We start from the raw sequence: 22,110 nt of genomic DNA, 5'->3' as shown, positions 1-22,110 counted from the left end.
AAAGAAGAAGAAGATCTGATCTGATTATTTGAAGCCATGCTGTTGTTGCATGTGCAGAATGAAGCTTGGCACAGAGTGCGTGCGCTAGACTGGTCTGCCTACATTCGACATCTGTCTCCTGTTCAAAATGTATGGCACATCATATTCATAAAGCGGTAACCACAGACTGTTGAGCAGCTGAAGTCTTGTATTCAGCAAGAATGAGCCAATATTCCACTTGCAAAACTACAACAGTTAGCATCCTCAGTTCACAAATAATTACAGTGTAATTAAAAGGAAAAGTGATGTAACAGAGTAGTAAAAAAGGCCTCTGATGCCTGGGTTGAAGGCATCAGATTCTAAATTTGTTTATATTATGAAATGCAATTAAGGTGGTCAGTGAAAACATTGGAACCCTTTTCTTTGTGCTTTTTGTCAGTTAAATAAAGGCTCAAGTGAATTATAGTCTATGTAGTTATGGCATTTTGGCAAATTTCCCAACTTTTCTGGAAATGGAGTTTGTAGTACTGCAAAAACATTCTTATTTTCACTCGAGAGGTTTTAGATGTATATCCATCGCTGTGCCCAAAATGCATTCCAGGAATTCACCAGTCAGTATATATTCTGATACATTTATTGTGATACATCACTTGAACTATGAAACCTGAGTCTCAGTATTTGTCAGTCAAGCATTTGTGAATGACTGCTTCCTGCCTTGCTACAGTGCAAGACGCTTTTATTGCCTGCTCTCAGCCTGGCTTTTTTTTCTACTGATATCATTGTTTTTTCAACTAAACAATGAGGCACTAAACAACAATCAGCTACTAGACACTTAAATAATTTTGATAAACTCAAAAGGCTAGGATAAGAGTTTTAGAACCCAGAACCCAGAAAAAAGCAGTGAGCTGCACACAGTGTGAACGATTGTTGGAAAAAAGCATGCAGCTTGAAATGCTTCTTCAAATACATGAGCGTGAATATCCATCCATCCATTGTCTACACCGCTTATTCCTGAATAGGCTCATGGGGCTGGAGTCTATCCCAGCTGATATTGGGTGAGAGGCAGGGTCCACCCTGGTCAGGTTTCCAGTCTATCACAGGGTCTGACATATAGACAAACAACCACGCACACACACACTCACTCCTATGAGCAATTTAGAGTCACCAGTCAACCTAAGCTGCATGTCTTGGAACTGTGGGAGGAAGCCGGAGTACCCGGAGAGAACCCCCGCAGGCACAGCGAAAACATGCGAGTTCTGCACAGAAAGGCTTGGGCTGGGCTCGAACCTGGAACCTTCTTGCTGTGGGGCAACAGCTCTAACCACCACATCGCTATTTATGTATTTATTTATTTTAAGTTAGAATGGCTTAATAGTCTTGGAAATATAGCCTATTAATATGACATGAGGTTCAGTTAGGTTTGCACAGAAACAGCTGGTAGAAATATGTCAATGCAAATTCTCAGTCATCCAGGTCTTAGTATGCTGAAAAACTACGTTCTTCTGAGTTTTTTCAGCAGCTGGTAGAAATGTCCTTCAAAGGGCTACTTGAATAAGTTCTTCTACTTGTACCACAGTCTTTTTGTACATAGGTATCTGTACTTCTATTTGAGGAATGAATGTACATACTTTTGCCACCACTGTTTGCAGTACGTGGATTTTTGCGTACTTTAGAGTGACAAATCGTACCTGTATCATTTGATATCAAAATGCATACAGGCCTGTTGCTGAAAGCAGAAATTACCTATAATTATAAAGTTCATTTTGACTGTGATATAGATTCAAAATTATTCTGTGTGATACTGTAATATTTATCAGTTGTTATTGTAATTCATGCATATAGGCGCGATTTCTTTCTCTATCATTTTGAGCATCACACTCATAAATGAGCTGCAGACCCCTATCCCAGTGTCTATGCATTTTTATGTATTAGTTAGCAACAATTTCTTTGTAACTTGATCAAGAACAAATTTATTTAGCAATATGCACATACATAGAGCACTATGATCAGAAGTAATAAAGTACATTAAAGTAGATTTAAACTAAAGGCCCATTGAGAGCAAGGGTCTTCAAGATTCTGCAGTATAAACACAAATAATGCAACTGTGATATCACACTTAATTGTTCCAAATTGTCAGTTATTTGTGCATAATGAACATCTAAACACATGCAAGGTCCTGCAACAGAAACCAGATGCACTGTTGCATATTAACAATGCAGTAGCAGAAAAGATCAAAAGATCAAAAGGAAGAAGTTGTGAGCATAAAAGTTTTGGAGGGGACAGCATGGTAATTTGGTGCTGCAGTGATTTATTGTGCTTTGTAGCTTTCTTTTTTGCTGGAGGTCATGTTGGCCTTTGAAGTGGCCCAGATGAAGGACGACAGTGTGCTCTGAGACGTGAAAGCTGCTCATAATGGCTGTGGCCATTGTGTTACAGCACAGTATTTCTGCAGGTGTTCCTCACACATACCTGTCTAGACATGTGTTTAAACACATATGCTTACATCTGTGCATTTTTCCCCTGTGCTGATGTGTGACAATTTGAACATTAGTAACTACTCTCATTAAATCTAAAATATGTAACTTTTTCCCAAATATTGTAGTTGTAAAAATCTGCTCCAAAATGTGTCTTAATGTGGAGAGGTGCTTTTGAAGCCTCCTGTGACCCAGGGGTTATTGAACAGCAGTGGAGGCAGTGCAGAGTTATTAGCTTCTAAAAGGTTTTGAGCGGGACTGACCTCTCCAACTAATCAGAGATTTTCAATTATTTCTGATGAATCAGTTAAGTTTAGTTGCAATCTCATTAGTGTAATTTAACAACAAATATCTGAAGAACTGGGCAGAGCGTGGCGGAGCGTAGCAGGTCATATTAGAGCATAATGGAGCAGGGAGAGGGACTGCTGGACAGAGCAGAGTGGACTGATTTGGAGTTTCATGCTAGCTCTTAATTGCAGCTTTAATCCGGGTGCGTGAATCCTCTCTTGTGTAGTTTAAAATAACAACTAAAGGCATGTGATTTACTCTTTATTAATTTTTTTTCTTTATGTTTTAAGCATCTTGAGACTAGAGCTGTTGCTTGATGTGTACAGTTACCAAGGTTACAGGAGTCATTTTTGTCCATCAGGAGGTCAGAAGAAAAGTTTGTTTATTTGTTTAAGATCACCAGGGCTCCACTGCCCTCTCTAAAGAGCAGCTACCACCACAGAGCCCGCAGGAAAACTGCCTCCATCCTCAAAGACCCCACCCACCCCTAACATGGACTGTTCACACCTCTACCCTCCGGCCAGAGGCTCAGAAGTGTAAAATGCAGAACTTCTAGACTGAAAAACTCTTTCTTTCCAACTGCCATGAGTCTCCTAAACAGCTGACAGGAAATACTTCATATAATTCCACCTGTACTGTTTACATTCCAAGTTTGCACATGCATAATTGCACACTCACTGCTGCCTATTGCACATACAGCTCCGATGTAGCATACAATATCTCTTTATTATATTCTTTATTATATTTGTTTCCACTTGCTGTATTTAAGTGCCTTTAGATTTTGTGTACTGTTTATTTACCTGATATTTCACATTATATTGTTTGGCATTCATTGTGGACAACAAAGTAAGAATTTCATTGTACAGGGAAACACATTTCCTTACTGTGCACATGACAATAAACACTGATTGATTTGACTGATTAATTTATTACATTTATCAGTGTCTCATATACCTATTTTGTGTAGCTTTGATGGGGTGTGTATTCTGTTTAATATTTTAAGTAGCTTTAGCTTGTTTTTTGTACAATAGAAGGCCTGTCTTGTATTTTTCCTTATATCATCTATGGAAATAACTTTTTTTTCCTATAAGAAGGTTCCCTGAACCATTTCATTGCACAGGCCTTAAATTGGTCACTAGTGCTTTCATATGATATTAACTAAATGGTCTTAATGGTAAATGGTCTTATACTTGTATAGCGCCTTTCTATGCTTTTACAGCACACTCAAAGTGCTTTCACATTATTCGGCCATTCACCCATTCGCACTCCCAAACACGCATTCACACACCGGTGACATCACCGGGAGCAACTGGGGGTTCAGTGTCTTGCTCAAGGACACCTCAACATGTTGACTGGACAAGCCGGGAATCGAGCCGCTAATTCTCCGGTTAGGAAACAACCCGCTCTACCTCCTGAGCCACAGCCGCCCCCAACTAACAGATCGTAAGAGGATTTCTATTAAGGTATATTTAAAAAGCATATTTTCAAAAATCTGTGTAGTATGCAGTTTCTTTATGGGAATATTTTTTATTACAGAATACCTTAATGTTTTGAGCTTTAGATATTCACTTTTTGGGGATATATGATTAATTCATCAAAAAATCATAAAACATTGGGGAACATATAGTAATCCATGAAGTTTTCACCCCCACCCCCACCCCTTATTATAATACCTTGTTATATACAGTTATAATTAAGTCCTGTCATAGTGTTTGAGTTAGTTGAGATACTAATGAAACAGAGCAGATGAATAGTGAATAGTGAATCTTGATTCACTAGCAGAGAACTCCAGCCTACAGCACTTGGTGTTCCCATGTAGTCTCTCACTGAGGTACTGACCTGGCCCAGCCCTGCTTAGCATCAGAGAATGGACCATATCAGGCACACCTAGAATGGTGTGGTCATAGGTCACAGGGAGAAGTGGGACCCAGGAGACTGACAACAATGGAGTGGCAGGTACAGTCTGGTCAACGTCAGATGATGACGGACCATCAGACAGGGTCCTAGGAGGAGAACAGTACAGGTAGCAGAGAAACAGTCAGGGAAAAACAACTCAGAGGAGAAAACAGTCTGTATCCAGCCACTCTGGGGAAAGTAAAAACCACTCCTGAACTAGGAGGACATAACTTCCAGACAATGACAACTGAAATACTTAAGTGTGCATATTAGCATAACATACATTGTGCTCAAAAATACAACAAAGGGCACCACTGCAACAAAAACACAAAAGGCACTGGTGAGAGCAAAATTAGGCAATAGAAAACAATACGAGAAAACCATATCCACACAGGTAAGCTCGCTATCTCACCAAGGGCTAGGCAGAGACAGAGACAGGAGATAACGAGTAACAGGTCAGTGCCATTAGCCAGGTGATCTGCACAGTCACTGGTTGACAGAAGTGAAGCTGGAGGGAACAGGATGGTGGAAACCCAGAAGTTTCTTTCACAATAGGAGTCTCTGGCATTAAGTCGGGGGCAGAACATGACAAGTTGCTTTCAGAACCAACGGCTCAGTGCATGAAAACTAAAAGCTGCCTCACCTGTTTGTCCTGCCCTTTGAAAGAACTTAAAGACTCAAAAGTATCACAGGACTCGAGAGGACATCCTGGTTCATACACTGGAAGCATATCAGACAAATAGGCTGATGCGAGACCATGAAGTGCTTAAAAAATAAGTAAGTTTTAAAATCAATATGGAAACTGACAGGTAACCAGTGTAATGACTTTATAACTGATGCAATGTTTTGTCTCATTCTGGTCCTGGTCAGCACTCAGGCAGCAGAGTTGTAAAGTGTAACTGATTTATAAATTCCTTAGAATTACAAATGTCTGCTAGATGTCTGCTACTAGACATGTGCAATTCGAGGTACCCACAGATGGGGAGCTGGAGGTGGCAATGCAGGGCAGATGGAGGAAATGAAGATACGCTGAGACAGGTGAGTGTAGCCAACAAACTCAGGTGGGGTAGAGCGGAGATGGCTGGGCTCGAGGAAGGTCTGCTTGGATCTTACCACTCTCAACGGTGAACCCCAGGAAGGACATGGTGTTTGAGTGGAAATCACACTTCTCTGATCTTCACCAGGTGGTATGCGTTGTGTAGGTCAAGTTTGGTAAAGATGACAGCCCCCTGCAGAGACTCAAAGGTGGAGTTAAGTAGAGGTAGTGGATATTAAGACCCTGGAAATCTATGCAGGGATGGAGGGAGCCATCCTTCTTGCCCACAAAAAAAAAGCTGCCCTGAGTGGAGAGGACGAGGTGCGTATGATACCTGCTTTCAATGAGTTCTGGATGTAATCCTCCATAGTTTGTCGCTCTGGCTTTGAGATGTTGTACAGCTTGCTTGCCGGTAGGGTGGTGCCAGGGAGGAGGTCAATAGCATAATCATAAGGATGATGCAGTGGTATAGAGAGATTGCTTTATCCTTGTTGAAGACCTCACTGAGATCGTGGTACACGGCTGGTACTTTAGTGAGATCTGGGTTCTCCAGAGTCCTGGTGGGACTGGGTGGTGCGAGAGGTGGGTGCACTGCTCGGGGGCAGGAGGACAAACAGGAGGGGTTCCATTTGAAGATGGTTCCAGTCTGCCAGTCGATCTGAGGGTTTTGTGAGAGGAGACAGGAGTGCCCCAGGATTACTGGTGTCTGTACTGTCTTTATAATCATGAATTGGGTGGTTTCGTGATGGCTGCAGGGTATGGTTAGCTGAATAGGAGGGGTTTGGTGGGTATTCACTGATAGTGATTGACCGTCAATAGAATGGGTCTCGAGGCTTCGACTTAGGGGTATAGGGATTACTTGAGCTTAGAGACTAATGTGGGATCGATCAGATACAATCCTGCCCCAGAGTCCACCAAAACAGGTAAAGACATGGTTTTACCAGAGACAGTCAGGTTAACAGCGATCTCCATACTAGTGGCTCTTGGGGTGGAAGTTCTGGAGTGGACCGCCAGTGTCCCCACTCTCACTGGGCAGAGTGTGGTTTGATGGGTTAGGTCACCACAGTATAAGAAAAGAAAAAGGGAGAGAAAGAAAGGAGAGAGGCAGGGGCCGTCGAGCAAACCTGACAAAAGATGTTGCTTTGATTAGGGGTCAGGTCAGAAAATACACATTTTGCTGTTTTATTTGAAGGTCGTGCTGGAAGTAGGCATCTTGATGATGTATAGTGTTTCATTTATTTTTGATATACATTTGAAATATCATCTTCAAACCATCTGGCTGGGAATATGAGGTCCTGAGGTATTTTTCCTAACAGATGAAGACAGTAGTTCAAACTGCCTCAGCTACCACAAGTACTCTTGTCATTTTGCAGGTGTATTGAATGTTGAAGGCTTTTCTATATCAAATATGGATTTCCTTGGTGCAGGGCAGACCGCAGGATTAAGCCTCCGATGCTTCAATCCCTAAGTGATTGATGACAGGGAATAAGGGGGAAGATCATGGGAATCCTTTTGGGCCAGTTTGTGTCATTTTTACTAAATCTATTACTCTGTTGTTTTGAATGATTGCAATCCCCAATTTACCGTGGTCCAGTTGCATGTAGAATAACATTGTCTTTCTAGATTTGATTTGTCTGGATTTCTATTCAGGTTTATCAACAAATTTACTGAGCTATCACAAAATTAATGTGAGGTGTGTAACCAATCTTAAAGTCCAGTTTAGAGAGCCCAAGGACTGATTTATAAAATCAGTTTGGAACTCAAACTCTGTGCTCACTGTTTTCTACAGCAGTTTGACACTTAGCAATGTTTATTCAGTTGGTTTATTAGGTACAGTACACCAAGCTAAAACTAATCCTCCTTTGTGAAGGTGATAATGTTAAGTTTGTGTTCAAGCTGTTTCAGAGAAGTGTTGGTTCAACTGTATGATCATTTTGAAAGATGTAGTTTATGGTGCTGTATTTCTGTACTTCATTTTATAGTGAGGTGTTGATGTCATTTAGCCTAGCCTCGCTGATATAAGCACAACAAACTGCAGCTGTTTTCTCTACATCTACTGTAGGTGCTACCTAGGTGTTCCTAACAAACAGCAAACTGAGTGTACACCAGTTGGAGTCCCATCTTTTTGACCCACACTTAGAACCTCTTTGCTGCCTTGGAGACAGTTTTGTATGATTTGGAATGGATGTTTTAGGGAAGCTTAGTGGTTCATTTGCAACAGCTTTACAAAATAAAAAGCTCCTGGTTGCTTTGGCACATTTACAACAGTTCCACTCACCATTCTGTCCTTACTTGCCGTGTTAACCTATCACGTATCCAAATCTGTACTTGTATACTGTCAGTTACTGAGATGTTCAGATTTGAACATTTGTCATCACAAAGATTTTGTTGTTAATGAACTGCCATTCCTTACTTTTTCTTTCTTCAGCCTTTTTATCACTACTTTCTATAGTGTCTCTTCCTGTTTGTTTGCTCCACTGTTGACGGTAATAGCAAATTTGTGTGTGTCCTACAGTGTTTGCATTCTCAGTGGCCCATGGTAAAATAACACTTGGAGCTGCCAATATGTGATCGTCTGTTGCCACTTAATCTTGCACTGAATGCCTCTTCATGTTAGCTTCCACATTCTCTGTTATTGCTCTGTGTGTGTGTGCCTTTGTATTACTTACATTATGGGGACTGAAACCTGTTAACACACTCAGGTTGTGGGGACCAATCTCTGGTCCCCACAAGGAAATCACAGAATTTTAGGGTGGCCACACAGTTTAACGTTAGGGTGAGGTTAGGGTTAGGCAAGTAGTGGTTATGGTTAAGGTTAGGATAAGTCTATAGGAAATGAATGTAAGTCAGTGTAAAATGACCATAAAGAATGAAAACACAGCATGTGTGTGTGTGCGCCTCATATTACTCACATTACTCATACTTGCCTTCCATGTAAATCACTGAATGTGGAACACATACTCACAAAATAGCCAACTAATAATGCGTTAGTCACTGTTACATTAATATTAAGCTATAATATTATGACCATATGTTTTCTCAGCTGCAGCTCAGGTGAGTCTTAACAGAGTGGACAGCATGGGGGAAGAAAGCTGGCTCACGGTTTCCCCCATCTCAACTAAACACTCAACTGCTAACACCCTGATAAACAGGCTCCCACCTCAGGGTCTAACTGTTTCAGAATGGATCATTCATTGGGTCAGCTCTCTTCCAAGGTCTAGGTGACTCAGAGCTGCATAATTCCAGGAACTATTTGAAAAACTATAATAGCCAAAAATAACAATGCAGCAACAATACTACTGTCCTGGCACACGTTGGCCGGTAATAGTAGCCCCCTAGTAGCCACTCTAGAGCTCCCTAAAAGTAACCTGTTCTCATTGTTGTTACAATGCCGGTGACTTTGTTTACACTGTTTTTTCCTCTCCCTCACACCTGCTCAGCTTGTACACTCATTATACATGCTTATGTTCCTGTGTTTTGTAAATGTTAAGTGCCGTTCGCACCTGTCAGTGAGCGAACGAGAAAGAGGCGGACCCAGGTAGCCGACTTTGGTGCAAGCAGTGATTTATTATGTACAGTGATGATGAGAGTAACAATACACAGAGGGAAATAGTGCGTAGTCCTGTCGATGAGTAGTAGCCGGGTGTTTGACCAACAGCAGGAGGTGAGGAGATGGAGAGCTGGGCCGAGCTGCGTAGGCTGGGTCACTCCTGGGCTGGTCGGTGGTGATGGTGGCTACTGAAGGTGGAGACAGAGAGATGATGACAATAGTGGAACAAATAGGCGACTGAGCATTGACCTGCCTGGGAGGAGAGAGTGGAGCCACGGTCCAGAGGAACAGTCCATGGGGGGAACACAAAACAGTAGCTGGCTAGGGAATAAATACATACAAAAAACGAAAGAGCACGAAGAAAAAATGGCCTAGAGACGAGAACGAACTGGCAAGTGACTGAGGAGTGAAACCGGGTAATATAGTGAGCAACCTAATCAAGTGCAGCTGGTGATAAGGGAGTGAGGAACAGGTGAACGTGATTAGTGTTAATGGGCAAGAGACAGTAGGAAAGGTGAGGGAGGTCAGAGCGGCCGAGCAAACCTGACAGTAAATGTCCTGTAACTATTGTTTTGTCTTAAATATCCTGTCCTGTTTATCTTTTGTGTTGTAATAAAATAAACATTTAAAAATTAAAATAAATATCATTTTATTATATTGAAATGTGATGTTATTGTAGACTATAAAATTGTTTAGATATTATATCAAACTAATAAAAATAGCAACCAAAAATGAAGAATACTGTATATCTTCTAGGTGAGAGCAAATTTTATGTTCAAGAAAAAAAAAATCCAGAATAAATCTGAAAACCAGGTGTATTGCTGTTAGCGGGGTAAAATAAATATGTGAAAAACACTCAGTAGGTTCAAGAAAATGTTTACAAATAATGCACTGACTAAGTCTAATCATTTGGTCTAATATGTCTTTGTGTTTATGGTTATGTTTTTAAATATAAAGGTGTTTTCCCATTTTTTTTTCTTTCTTTTTTTGTTTGTTATTGTTATTTTGAACATTTTGAGCATCTATTTGTTTATTTATTTTGAATATAAGGTGAAGAAGTAATAATGAAGCATTTTGTCATGGTGAATGCAGAGAGGTACTAATAAGCTTTGACTTTAGCCTAATGCTTTTTTGGTCTCATTTAATGGGATATTGGAGAATGTTGAATGTGGATTGTTTAAGGGTGAACTGATGGGTGTATGATGAATGTCCATTTAAGAAAGAAAGAAAGTGAGGATGTTTTGGATGATCCTCACTTTCTAATTCCTTTGAAGGGCTGTTTGAGGTTGAGACTTACTTTTAGGGTTGTGGGTAGAATTAGGTCTAACTCAGGGTAAGGGCCTATGGAATGCATTATGTCAAACAAACATGGGTGTACAAACGTGTGTGTGTGTGAGAGAGAGAGAGGAAATGAGATATAGAGAAAGAAACAATCCTGGCAGAGTGATGTTAATGGTGATACATAGCCAACTGGAAAGTTGCCAGTAAGACCAGACAGCACTATTGTTCTCTGGTCACCTCAGTGAAGTCACTTATAAATACACATTCACATATTTTTGCACAAACATTTTCACACTTACAGAAACCCACTGCTGCCAAGAATGCCAAATATTGGAATGGAAATTATGAGATGTCCTGACTTTATGTCATGAGGTTACTTACAGTAGATCAAACATTATATTGTATATCACAAATCTGACTTCACATCTTGTCATTTTGACAGAGTACTGTAAATCAGAATTTTAATATACGAGATACAAAGCCTGGTTAGTCATAAATATAACAAAGTTACAGTCATGGTGCTGCTTGTTCCTGCAGTGTTTCAGTGTTTACCTTCTATAGTTACCTCTCTGTAGTAGTTCCCATGGTACCTGGTGGTTATCAACACAAAGGATTCATAGGAAATGATGCATGGATCACTCAATTAATCAATGAAACTTTATTTGTACAGTACCTTTCATACAGGATTGTGCATCTCAAAGTGCACAATAACTTAAAACTACATAATATGAAATGTGAACTGTAGAATCATTTTACAACCAGTGTGAAACTAATGCAAGAATGTAAAATAATATCAAACCAATCAAATAGGTTAAATAATCTAAATAAACCAGATGAAACATAATGACAAAATGAGTGAACAGCTTAAAACACTAATACAATAAAATAAATAAAAAGAACAGATAATGCTCGCAAAATACTTTTCTCGAAAGCCAGGTTGAAGAGGTGGGTTTTTCTTTTGTGTTTACAGAGATCGACTCTCTCAGCTGTTTCTATCTCCTCAGGTGACACCACAATACTATAACCTTTATAAGGAAATCATATACGTAAGACACTGTATCAAAGTCAAACTAAGCCAATGAGCTTTTCGTCTGTATTTAAAAATATCAATTGTTTCAGGTCCTTTCTAATTCTGTGAAAGACTGTTCCAGCAGTTCGGAGCCTAATGGTTGAAAACGGTTTCACTGAAGGTTTTTGCTGTACATTGTGGTACGGCTAAAAGAGAAGTACCAGAGGACCTGAGGGGCCTTCCCAGTTTATAAATTAAAAGCATTTTGTAAAAGCATAAAATATTTTTTAACAGGTAACAAATTAAGATAGGTGTAATGGGTGCTCTCCTCCTGGTCATAGTCAGCACCTGTGAATCCTGCATTAATTGTAGCTGATTCATTTAGAACAGAAGAAGAGCGCTACAGTAGCTTAATTATGAAAGCATGCATTAGAAATGGCCTCACTTAAGAAATGTTCTCAAATGATAAAATTCTATTTTTGTGACACCCTGTTTTAAAATCAAAATCAGTCAGCTAGAATTACCACCTCACGTTTGGATGCCTACACCAACCAGTCAAATTCATAGGAATGGAACGGATGTGAGGTCACAGCGACCTTTGACCTATGACCACCATCATCTAATCAGCACATACTTCAGTATGTGGACCGGCCATGGCTATTGCTGGTGCAGAGGTAAAAAAAGGGAGGTAGAAATTAGGTCAAAGGAACAAGTGGAGCGTTTCATTACTGTTACTACTGTCCTGGGAGTTACAGAATCAATCATGCTAAAATGTTCAATTTTGATATTACTCTGTATAGTGTGCTCATTGTGTTGGCAGGAACGTAATTTAATATTGATTATTAGACATGAATTGGAAGACAACGTCTGATAATGAGTTTAATAATGGTGTCAAATAACACTAACACTGTTGGTCTTTTCTTAATGAATGAAACTTCACAATATGAGCACAATTATAACTTTAATATCGCTTAATTCTATTTATCTATCTATCTGTCTATCTATCTATCTATCTGTCTATCTACGTCTCTGTCTATCATTGCACCATGCAATTTGTGTCAAATGTCAATTCATTGACCATATAAAATTTGCCCTCATTCAAAGCCTTTTTCAGGAAATCTAAACAGAACTTTGCACTGTCCATTGTTTGAAAATGAGTATTTGGATCTATTTAGTCATCAGTACTGAACTCACAGTTACAAATGCAAAAATATCATTTTAAGTTTCAGGTATAGTTCTAGGACGTTCTAGGAGGTAAAAGGCTAGGAGGCACTTCAGTATCAGCAGGCTTCCCTCAGCTGACGCTGGTGACTGACAGACTGAGAGCAGCCTAAGAGCCTCCAGGTTCAGCTGAACCCAGCGTCCTTCAGCCTGCCTCAGCTTGTATCTCTGTTCATTTATTTTACACAGAAACAAACATGTAGGGTTCAAACAGATAGGAACGCTGCCCAGTCATTTCTTTATCCCACTCAACTCCTTTCTCTTCGCTTCTGAGCCAGACGAAGTAAAACTTGAGAAATGAAGCTGTGCTAGGAAACTGAAGTTGAAAGCAAATTACAACTGGATGTACAATAAATTTTACTGGAAAAGTCAGTTTTGTGTTCAGTGTGTGCAGGTGGTCTGTGAAAAATATGAAATCAGTCCTTCTGTGATTTAAGCCAGGCAGAGAGTGAACACATGTACCGGGCGAACTGTGCATGATGTTTTTACTGTTTTAGCCTGATCAAACAATATGTTTACTTGGCTGGTAGGGGCATCTTGACATTTTGGGAAATCCTCTTCTTTTCACCCATGTGTATCAAGCAAAGATATAGTTTACCTAATAAATATTCAGCTCTGAAGTGCTTTGTAATTTTAGTGTAGACCTTAAGTTTCAAGTTTAATGATTCTATAAATTAACCACTACGATGTTAGTATATGTATAGTACCAGTCATAAGTTTTAGTACACCTCCATTTTTCCAGTTTTTGGTTTGACATTTTAGCAGTCTTGCGAATAACCTTAAATGATGCAAAGAACTAAACTGCCAGAGATTAAACAATGGTCACCAAAAACAAAAAATTTGTGTAAATTTAATATAAAACTAATGTTTTCATGGATCAAGTAACAGGTTAACTTCCTTATTTTCCGCAGTAGTGGAAGTAAATTAGGACCTAAAAAGTGATGCAAACAATTTCTACAGGTGTCTCAACTTCTGTTACAACAACAAATTCTATCTGTGCAACGGCAGTGTCAGAAAAGATGACACACTCTGCAGCTTTATTTGGAAAAAGGCAGTTAAAAGAAGTCAGACCTTTTCAGGATTTCAATCTATAGCAGATAATTTTATACTCAATGTGACAAGGTGGTTGAATTTCTTTTTCTAATATCCTAATAATTTCCATAACATTACATTTTTAAATTGTACAAAATTCTCTCAGGATTTCATTAATATATTTCTTTTCATAACAACGTTTTGTGAAGTCAGTCACAGTGTAAATGTGATGATACAGGTTAAAAACCATGTAAATTCTGATAATTGCTACCATTAGATGCATTTTGGTAGCTTTGTTAATGATAATACATGCGTCCATGCATGTTGAAGCCAGCTGTCAAGATCTTTGAAGATTTAAGGTTTTCAACTTTAAAAATTAACATTTGAAATTAGTTTTACTCAGTGTACCTGTTTGTGCGGATTGCTGTGCTTGTTAACGTGTGTTATTGCCTCTATGAGCACTTGCTCATCATTGTTTCTGCATATATGCCTTTGCACTCCAAGGGCCTCACAATTGATCCTGCTGTATTGTCATCTGCTGTGCATTTGTGCACTTAACATTTTTGCGATAGCTTGCTGTTCCTTTACCTTTCAATATTCCCTCCACTATGGACCGCCTGCAGGGCAGCACTCACAATGCACTCACAGCTCCTCCTCCCCCAACGCACATACACACACACACACAGTTTCCTCCTGAGCGCTGACCTGCACTGGTGCTTTAATATTGGTGACAGCTAATACACTTCTAAATGATCAGTTATTATCTCAGGGGCCTCATCCACAGGGCCCCACTGATTCCAAAGGTCATCCCTCTGTCTTCCAGTATTGATTAAGTGGGTCTGTTAACGTTGCTCTGGGCCTTACTGAAAGTGAACATTGTCACTAACATATTTCCATCAGATGTATCTGGCTGGAGAGGCCCATTTAAAAGCCTCTTTGACTTTGTCACTGCCCCAGTGAATAGGGCAGGATGAGGAGCATAATGGATATGCCAATAAGGCAACTAGTGCTACTAAAATATACAGAGTGCCACGGGCAAGACTGACAGAAGGAGATACCCTGCTGATGCATTATAGGATTGTATTCTCAGTCTTTACATGCTTTTTTCAAAATCAACAAAACAGGCCAAAAAAAGCAGTAAATAAAAGTAAATGAAGAAAAGAGTTTCACTACTTTAACAACACATTTATTGTTGGTTTGGGTTTTTTTATTTGTTATTATATATAATAAGTAATGCCAAGTGTTAGCATTCTGCATTTATAATGGAAACCCCCAAAAATGTTCAAAAAAGTATTTATTTACAAGTATTTTCTCTCAACAGTATATGCTGTACTCTATATCCATATTTTTCTTTTCCTAAATCTATAACGTCCACCTTATTTAGATCGATGAATCATCATACAGTTGAATCAACACCTTTTAAAAACCCTTCATGAAGGCTGATTGATTGATTGATTGCAGAAATGCTGACTTCGACTACACATGTTTTGGCTAGGTGTACCTAATCAAGTGCCAGCTGAGTTTATGTGCCTCAGTCTTTAGCTTATTTAAATAAACAGTTTTCAGATCAACTTTAAGAGTGAACACTGTTCTTTGAATCAACATTAATTAACACATTTTATATGTTGATACATTACATTGCAGCTGGTTACTACAGTACAAAATAACCCACAGGGAAGTGTTGTTATCCTACATACTGTATTTATGGACATTATGCAGGCCTTCACCAACACAGCATTTATTACATTAATTCCTGACTTACTCACTCATATGGGTCTCTTTCTTATGCCCTCACAGCAGCCAGGAAGGTGCAGCACACAGAAATTTTGACCTGCTCACTTATTGTATATTTCCCTCTTTTAAAGCTTTTGCATAAATGGATTTACCCAGTAGTGCTTACAATTATGTTTCTTAAGCTACATCAATCACATTCATTTACCAAAACAACCAAAAAAGCAGCAGTACGTGTGAAAATTACAGAGGTCCAGACCTGGAGCTATGGTGGGGAGAACATGGATTGGTCTGAGGTATACCACTGGAACAAAAGAAATGATTGTGGCCAAAACCAAACATGACAGAATTGGCTGAGATCATATTTACTATACACCATGGAATCAGACAGTTAAAATGTGAACTTCACTTTCATTATTTACTCTATGTAGACATTTAATATTGTAATGTTGTTATCGCTGAAAAAGAGATAAATAAATGAATCATTAATGCTTAACCAATTAATAGTTGATTCTTTCTTTTTCAGTTGTATGAACTGGATGATGATGAAAAGCGCAAAGAGTTTCTTGATGACCTTTTCAGTTTCATGCAGAAACGGGGTGAGTACTGTAAGATTTCCACTTTAGTACAAGAATATGCTTCTTTATTTATAAAACCTCTTGTTCCCCCAGTATCCTCTTATGTGTCTGTCAGTCCTGAATGGCTAACCACACCTACCTATGTACTCCAATGTTTCTAAAAACTGGGAATTCCTTTGTGGTGTTTGACTTTCTGGGAGGGAGGGGTTACATGCCCCTCATAGTCACATTGTTCTGTGCTTAAAGTGCTTTTATATAATACAGTACTCAGTAACTATCAGCGGCGGGCCGTCAGGGCCAGCAAGGCCTTCTCTGCTGGCCTAAACACTATCAGAAGCACTGACCTACATTTACAACCTAAATTCTAATATTTGTTCCATGAAATTGTATTAATTTATTCCCAACAGTCTGTTCTCTTCATTTCGTAGTATTTCTCTTGGCTGCACCGCTTCCAGTAAGCTATAACTCAAATGCCTTTAAAAGCCCCATGGACTGAACATGGAAAACAGTCTGACAGCAGCTTAAAGTCAGCTGTTAGACCTGAAGAGGGCAGTCAGAAGCTGCAGTAGCATTTACAAGGAATCGTTTGTCAAAACAGAACACCAGTGGCGGGCCGTCAGGGCCAGCAAGGCCTTCTCTGCTGGCCTAAACATAATTAGAAGCACTGACCTACATTTACAACCGAAATTCTAATATTTGTTCCATGAAATTTTATTAATTTATTCCCAACAGTCTGTTCTCTTCATTTCGTAGTATTTCTCTTGGCTGCACCGCTTCCACTACGTGTATGTGGATGTTAGATTTTTTGTCCAATCAGTTTTCAGCCTCTATGTGTTGCCATGTCAATCTAATCTGCCCAGGGCCTTCAGAATCAGAAGTGCTGGCCCATGTAACTTAAACTATGTTAGCAATGGGACTGTTTCTTTAACCAATCAGATTTCAAATTCGCCTTACAGGGCCAGCTAGCTGGCCCACAATGACGTCAGCATTTTTCCGTCCTCTGATTGGTTGGTCAGCGCAAAACTAGAAAAGGACTTATGATAGAACTGAAACGCAGAGATCACCTCTATGAGGATGGATTTTGTCTATAAATAAATAGCATCTCTGGTGAGTATGATGCTTTTAATTTAAATTTTGTATGTTTTTGTCATGTTATTAGATAAATATTGAGTCTCAACTGCTCCAGATGATGTACAGTTGCGGTTGTAGTGTAGAGGTTTGGAGTTGTCTTAACTGGGTTTCTTGCTTTAGTAAAAATGGTATTCACCCTCAATATGCGAAATACCTCTCTCTCTCTGTAATCCCATGCTAATTATATTGCGTTTTTGTATAGTACTGATGGTTTCTATAATTGCGACATGATAGTGGTGGTATTAAGAGAAGAATTAAGTCGGGTAAGTCCCCACTGAAGGCCCAAGTACGAAATGCACGGCCCGCCACTGGTAACTATAACACCCCCTGTCCACATTAGAGCTCACTTTGTGTTCAAAGTTTTGATTTTGTGCAGTTTATCAGTAGTTTAAAATTCTGTTTTCAGTCAGTTTATTGGAAAACTACCCAAGAAACAGCTACTTCACAGACAGCTTAAAACATGCTACTTGGTTAAATAAAAAGGCAGGCCTGTAGCTCTCCCTGCACTTGCTATGAAAGGGAGGTGGGGTAAAATAACACATGCATGCTCAGCTTGAACATTCAAAAAGAAATGTAAAAAAGTCTTTCTGGTGGGGAAAAACACAATTGATTTGTTTTTTTTTCATTTAAATGCCATAAGCATGATTTTTAGGGCAGAGTGCCATAATGTTAGCACAGATGAACTGCAAGGAGCCAACCAAAGGTTAATGACAGCAGTGCAACAACATGTCACCATATGCTGCCACCAACCACTCAAATTCATGGGTATGGGACAGAAGTGAGGTCACTGACCTTGACCTTTGACCACCAAAATCTAGTTAGTTCATCACTTAGTCAAAGTAGATACTTAAGCCAAATTTGAAGAAATTCCATCAGATATTATGTTTACAAGAATGGGCCAGATGTACAGATGAACTGACGGACAGCCCGAAAACATAATGCCTCCGGCTGAGGCTATCGCTGGTGCAGAGGCATAAAAATAATGCTGTGATCACCTTTTGTTGGGATAACTGCATATATACAGAGCACACCACTGGGCATACTGTACATAATTGCTAGATGAATACATTTGTCATTACCATGACCTGACCATATTCATATACAGTATATGTTTGCAGTCACTAAATGTACTAAATGCCCCTCCAGTCCTTAAAACACAACAAAGAAAGGGAGCCATATACGCCCTAGTTTTCACAGGCCTTCCCACAGTATGATGAATTCTTTACATTTACTGGCCACTTATACAATGTGTTTTCCCAAAGTGAGGATTCTGCTGGCAGGTGCTGGTTTTATTGAGGAAATGGATCTATTTAGACCCTTGCATAATATGAGGAAGTTAACCACCCAGCAGAGAATAAAAGGCACCACTATAGTTACAATGACACTTTATTCTGGGAGCACTAGGTTAATGTATCATGTCTTTGTCATTTTGAAATCCTGTACACAGTGTTCTAAACACCTGCAGATGCATTCTTACGTCCTCACCTTCCTGATCTTAATGTTTAATATAGTGGTTTTGAATTAGGCAAAAAATGGTTTGGACCAAATCGTTTTTTTCCAGAAATGACTTGTTAATAATAATAATGATAATAAACAGAATGATGGTTGTGTACAGTAACCCAAGCTTCTATTCTGTATAGGCTTCGCCCTCTAAGAGCTGTCGCTATTGGGTTTATCCCTCATGCATACAGTACGTAATCCTGAAGAGGTTCTTTCACGCCCTGTGCCCTGCACTGGACTGTCCTCACACAGGTCCGCTGTGGTGGCATAAATGCCAACGTGCCCTGTGATCGGCTCCCTACACCAGCGCTTTTTCTTTAGCTGGCGGATCCTCACACAGGTCCGCTGTGGTGGCATAAATGCCAACGTGCCCTGTGATCGGCTCCCTACACCAGCGCTTTTTCTTCAGCTGGCGGAGGTGGAGACAGCAGGGCTGCCAGCTTAGAGGGCTACGCCTATACTCATAGAAGCTTGGGTTACTGTATGTAACCATCGTTCTATTTTGTGTAGGCTCCACCCTCTAAGAGCTGTCACTGTTGGGATAAAAGTGCAGCTGGATGTAGTCAATGGCCTGCTGGCACACTGCCGCCCAAGACATTAAAAACAACACCGGAAATGGTGCTCCTAGAAATGGGAGCTGTGCCTCTTTCCACGCACCGTTGAAAAACAGCCCACTTTGCTGCATAAGATGCCATTGTTGACAGAGCTCTTGCCCACTGAATTGTGTGTATGACCTCGGAAGGCAACCTTAGGCTCTCCAGTTGCTCTGGCTCAGGGGCCAGGCCCACAGTCGCTGTCCTGTCACAGGGAACTGCTGGATCACGCCGTCTAGCTGAGAGAGAAAGCATCCTCATGCCACAGCAGCTGCCAAGGCTTGCCCGCCAGCAGCTGAACCAGGGCCAGAAATCAAGCTGCACCCATGCGCTCTGGAGCTATCAGAAGGACACGCAACCCTTCGTCCTGAATGCAAGAGAGGAGTCGTGGAATTAGTGGGACAGGAGGGAATGCGTAAAGAAGACCTCTCGGCCAGGGGTGGTGAGCGAAGGCATCTACCCCTAGTGGGGGTTTGTCTCTGGTGTTCACTGAGAACCAAAGGTTGCTCTGCACATCTCCCCAGCCGAGCAGAGACACATCTGTAAACACTGAGATGTGTGATGCAAATCTGCCTAGGGGAACCCAGGCTGTCAGGACACTGGGAGTTCCCCAATACGCCAGGTCTGATTGGACCGAGGAGGGAACCATGAGCACGCGCCTATTGTGACGTACCAGGTCAAGGAGAAGACAGCTGAACCACCCCTGGAGCTTCCTCATGTGAAGAAGACCGAGGGGAACCATGACATGACTGGCTGACATTGTTCCCAATAAACGCATGACAGACAGAGCTGTTTCCTTCGTGGGGAACAATGCGCTGCGGGGAGAGATGAAAGCACCTCCCGCCTGGAGGATGATAGCTTCGCTCTCATGCTGAGTCCAGGTGCACTCCCAGGTAAATGAGTGTTTGGCAGGGCACCAGTGAGCTCTTTTCCCAGTTCACTGCACCGTTGCCAGAGACAAGTGCTTGCTCTGTGCAACCCATTGGAGGGTGGTGAAGAAAGGGCTGAGAAGAAGTGCTTCATCACAGGCCACTCAGGGGCAAAGGCAGTGCTACTAACACATCCACTGTGGGGAAAACTCTATCAGGGGAAATGGCGGTGTTGTGCTGTGGAGAAAAATTAATGTTAGGCGCATCCCATGGCGCAGTGTGTGTGAGGGGACAGCCATGAACTGGGGAGACGTGTGTGTGTGAAGGCAGTGAACACCCAGAGAGAGAGGAGAAACAACTGTCAGAAAACTGCTCTTTATGAATCTGGTGGTGGCCCTTAGAAGGGCCATTGTGTACTCACACATGTTCCCCTCGTCCCGTCATTGCCGCCGTTGTTTGCAGGGGGGGCTCCGCAGGAGGGTTTGCCCAGGAGCAGGCAACTTGTCGCCTTCATAGATGTAACAGCACCTGTTAAGACTAAAGTTATTTCTGGCAAACAGAAAGCCCATATGGAGAAAGTAGCATATGTAGCAGTAGCATATCAGAGGAGATAATGCAGAAAAGCAGAATGAAGCTAGAGAAAAACTAAACTTCAGATCCACTATTTACAGACATTTACAAAGAGAAACTCTGGCTCTATATCTCTGAGCTATGCAGAGCTGAATACAAGCCTGGTAGGTGTCTCAGATCAGCAGGGACTGGTCAGTGATTGGTGCCCAGAATTCCAACTAAACACGGTTGGAGTACCTTTAGCCATGATGCTGGCAACAGCTGGAGCCAGCTCCCATGAGAATTTAGATCTGCCTGAACTGTAAAGCTAAGCTAAAGACCATTCTTTTTTCCATTGCTTTTAATTAATGTATCTTAATTCCACCCAAGTTTATACTTTATTTGTTTTTTTTGTTTGTTTTTTTTTTTTCTAAAGTTTTAGTGCTTTTATTTTTCCTTCCCTAACCCAGTGATTTGTTACCTTTACTTTGATGTTTCAATCTAATTTGCATTCTGTTTTTCTATGGCAAATGGTCTTATACTTGCATAGCACTTTCCTCAGAAAGCGATTTCATGCCGTTCGCACACCCAAACCGGTGTCATCACTGGGATCAGTGTCTTGCTCAAGGACACTTTGACATGTGGACTGGACAAGCCAGGAATCCAACCACTAATCTTCCGGTTAGGAGATAACCTGCTCTACCTCCTGAGCCACAGCTACCCACACAAGTATTATACTAAAAACAGATTATAACAGTGTTAACATTCTTACATAATTACATTCTTAAATAATTATCTTCTACACCACACAAGTAATATACTAAAGAATTATTACAAAGTGTTAACATTCATACACCACACCCACAATGTTCCATCTAATTAATCATTAAGCCTGTTCTTGCATATATCTTGATTGACACATACCTTTATATTTATGTTTAAACTCGTCAATTCTATTACTATTTTTTATGTCCACACTTAAATTATTCCATAGTTTTACCCCACTTATAGAAATACAGAATCTTTTTTTGGTTGTACGTATAGCATGAATTTTTAAATTTAACTGACCCCTTAAATTGTATCCCCCTTCCCTTTCATTAAATAGTTTTTGAATTCCACCAGGTAATAAATTGTTCCTGGCTTTATACAAAAACACAGCAGTCTTATATCCCACTAAATCAAAAAACTTTAACAATTTAGACTGTATGAAAGCTACATTGGTGTGATCCCTATACCCCAACTTATGCACAATTCTTATCGCTCTTTTTTGTAATATATACAATGGTTGAAGTGAGCTTTTGTATGTATTTCCCAATGGTAAAATCAATGAAGAATACAAAATGCGTAGTGCTTTCCCGTCCAAAATATATCTAACCCTTGCCAATATCGATAT

At 40.4% G+C, this 22,110-nt stretch overlaps 1 protein-coding gene across 1 annotated transcript in view; it reads left to right on the top strand.

Annotated features, from left to right (window-relative positions):
- arid3c (AT rich interactive domain 3C (BRIGHT-like)) overlaps window positions 1-22,110 on the top strand; it is a 99,104-nt gene that overhangs the window by 58,863 nt on the left and 18,131 nt on the right. Inside the window, 1 exon segment of the mRNA XM_020599133.1 lies at window positions 16,024-16,096. Coding sequence (XP_020454789.1) covers window positions 16,024-16,096 — 73 coding nt within the window.

The sequence above is a fragment of the Monopterus albus genome, unplaced genomic scaffold, assembly GCF_001952655.1.
Source record: "Monopterus albus unplaced genomic scaffold, M_albus_1.0 scaffold40.1, whole genome shotgun sequence".
Taxonomy (NCBI): domain Eukaryota; kingdom Metazoa; phylum Chordata; class Actinopteri; order Synbranchiformes; family Synbranchidae; genus Monopterus; species Monopterus albus.
This window is presented reverse-complemented; position numbering and strand designations above follow the sequence as displayed.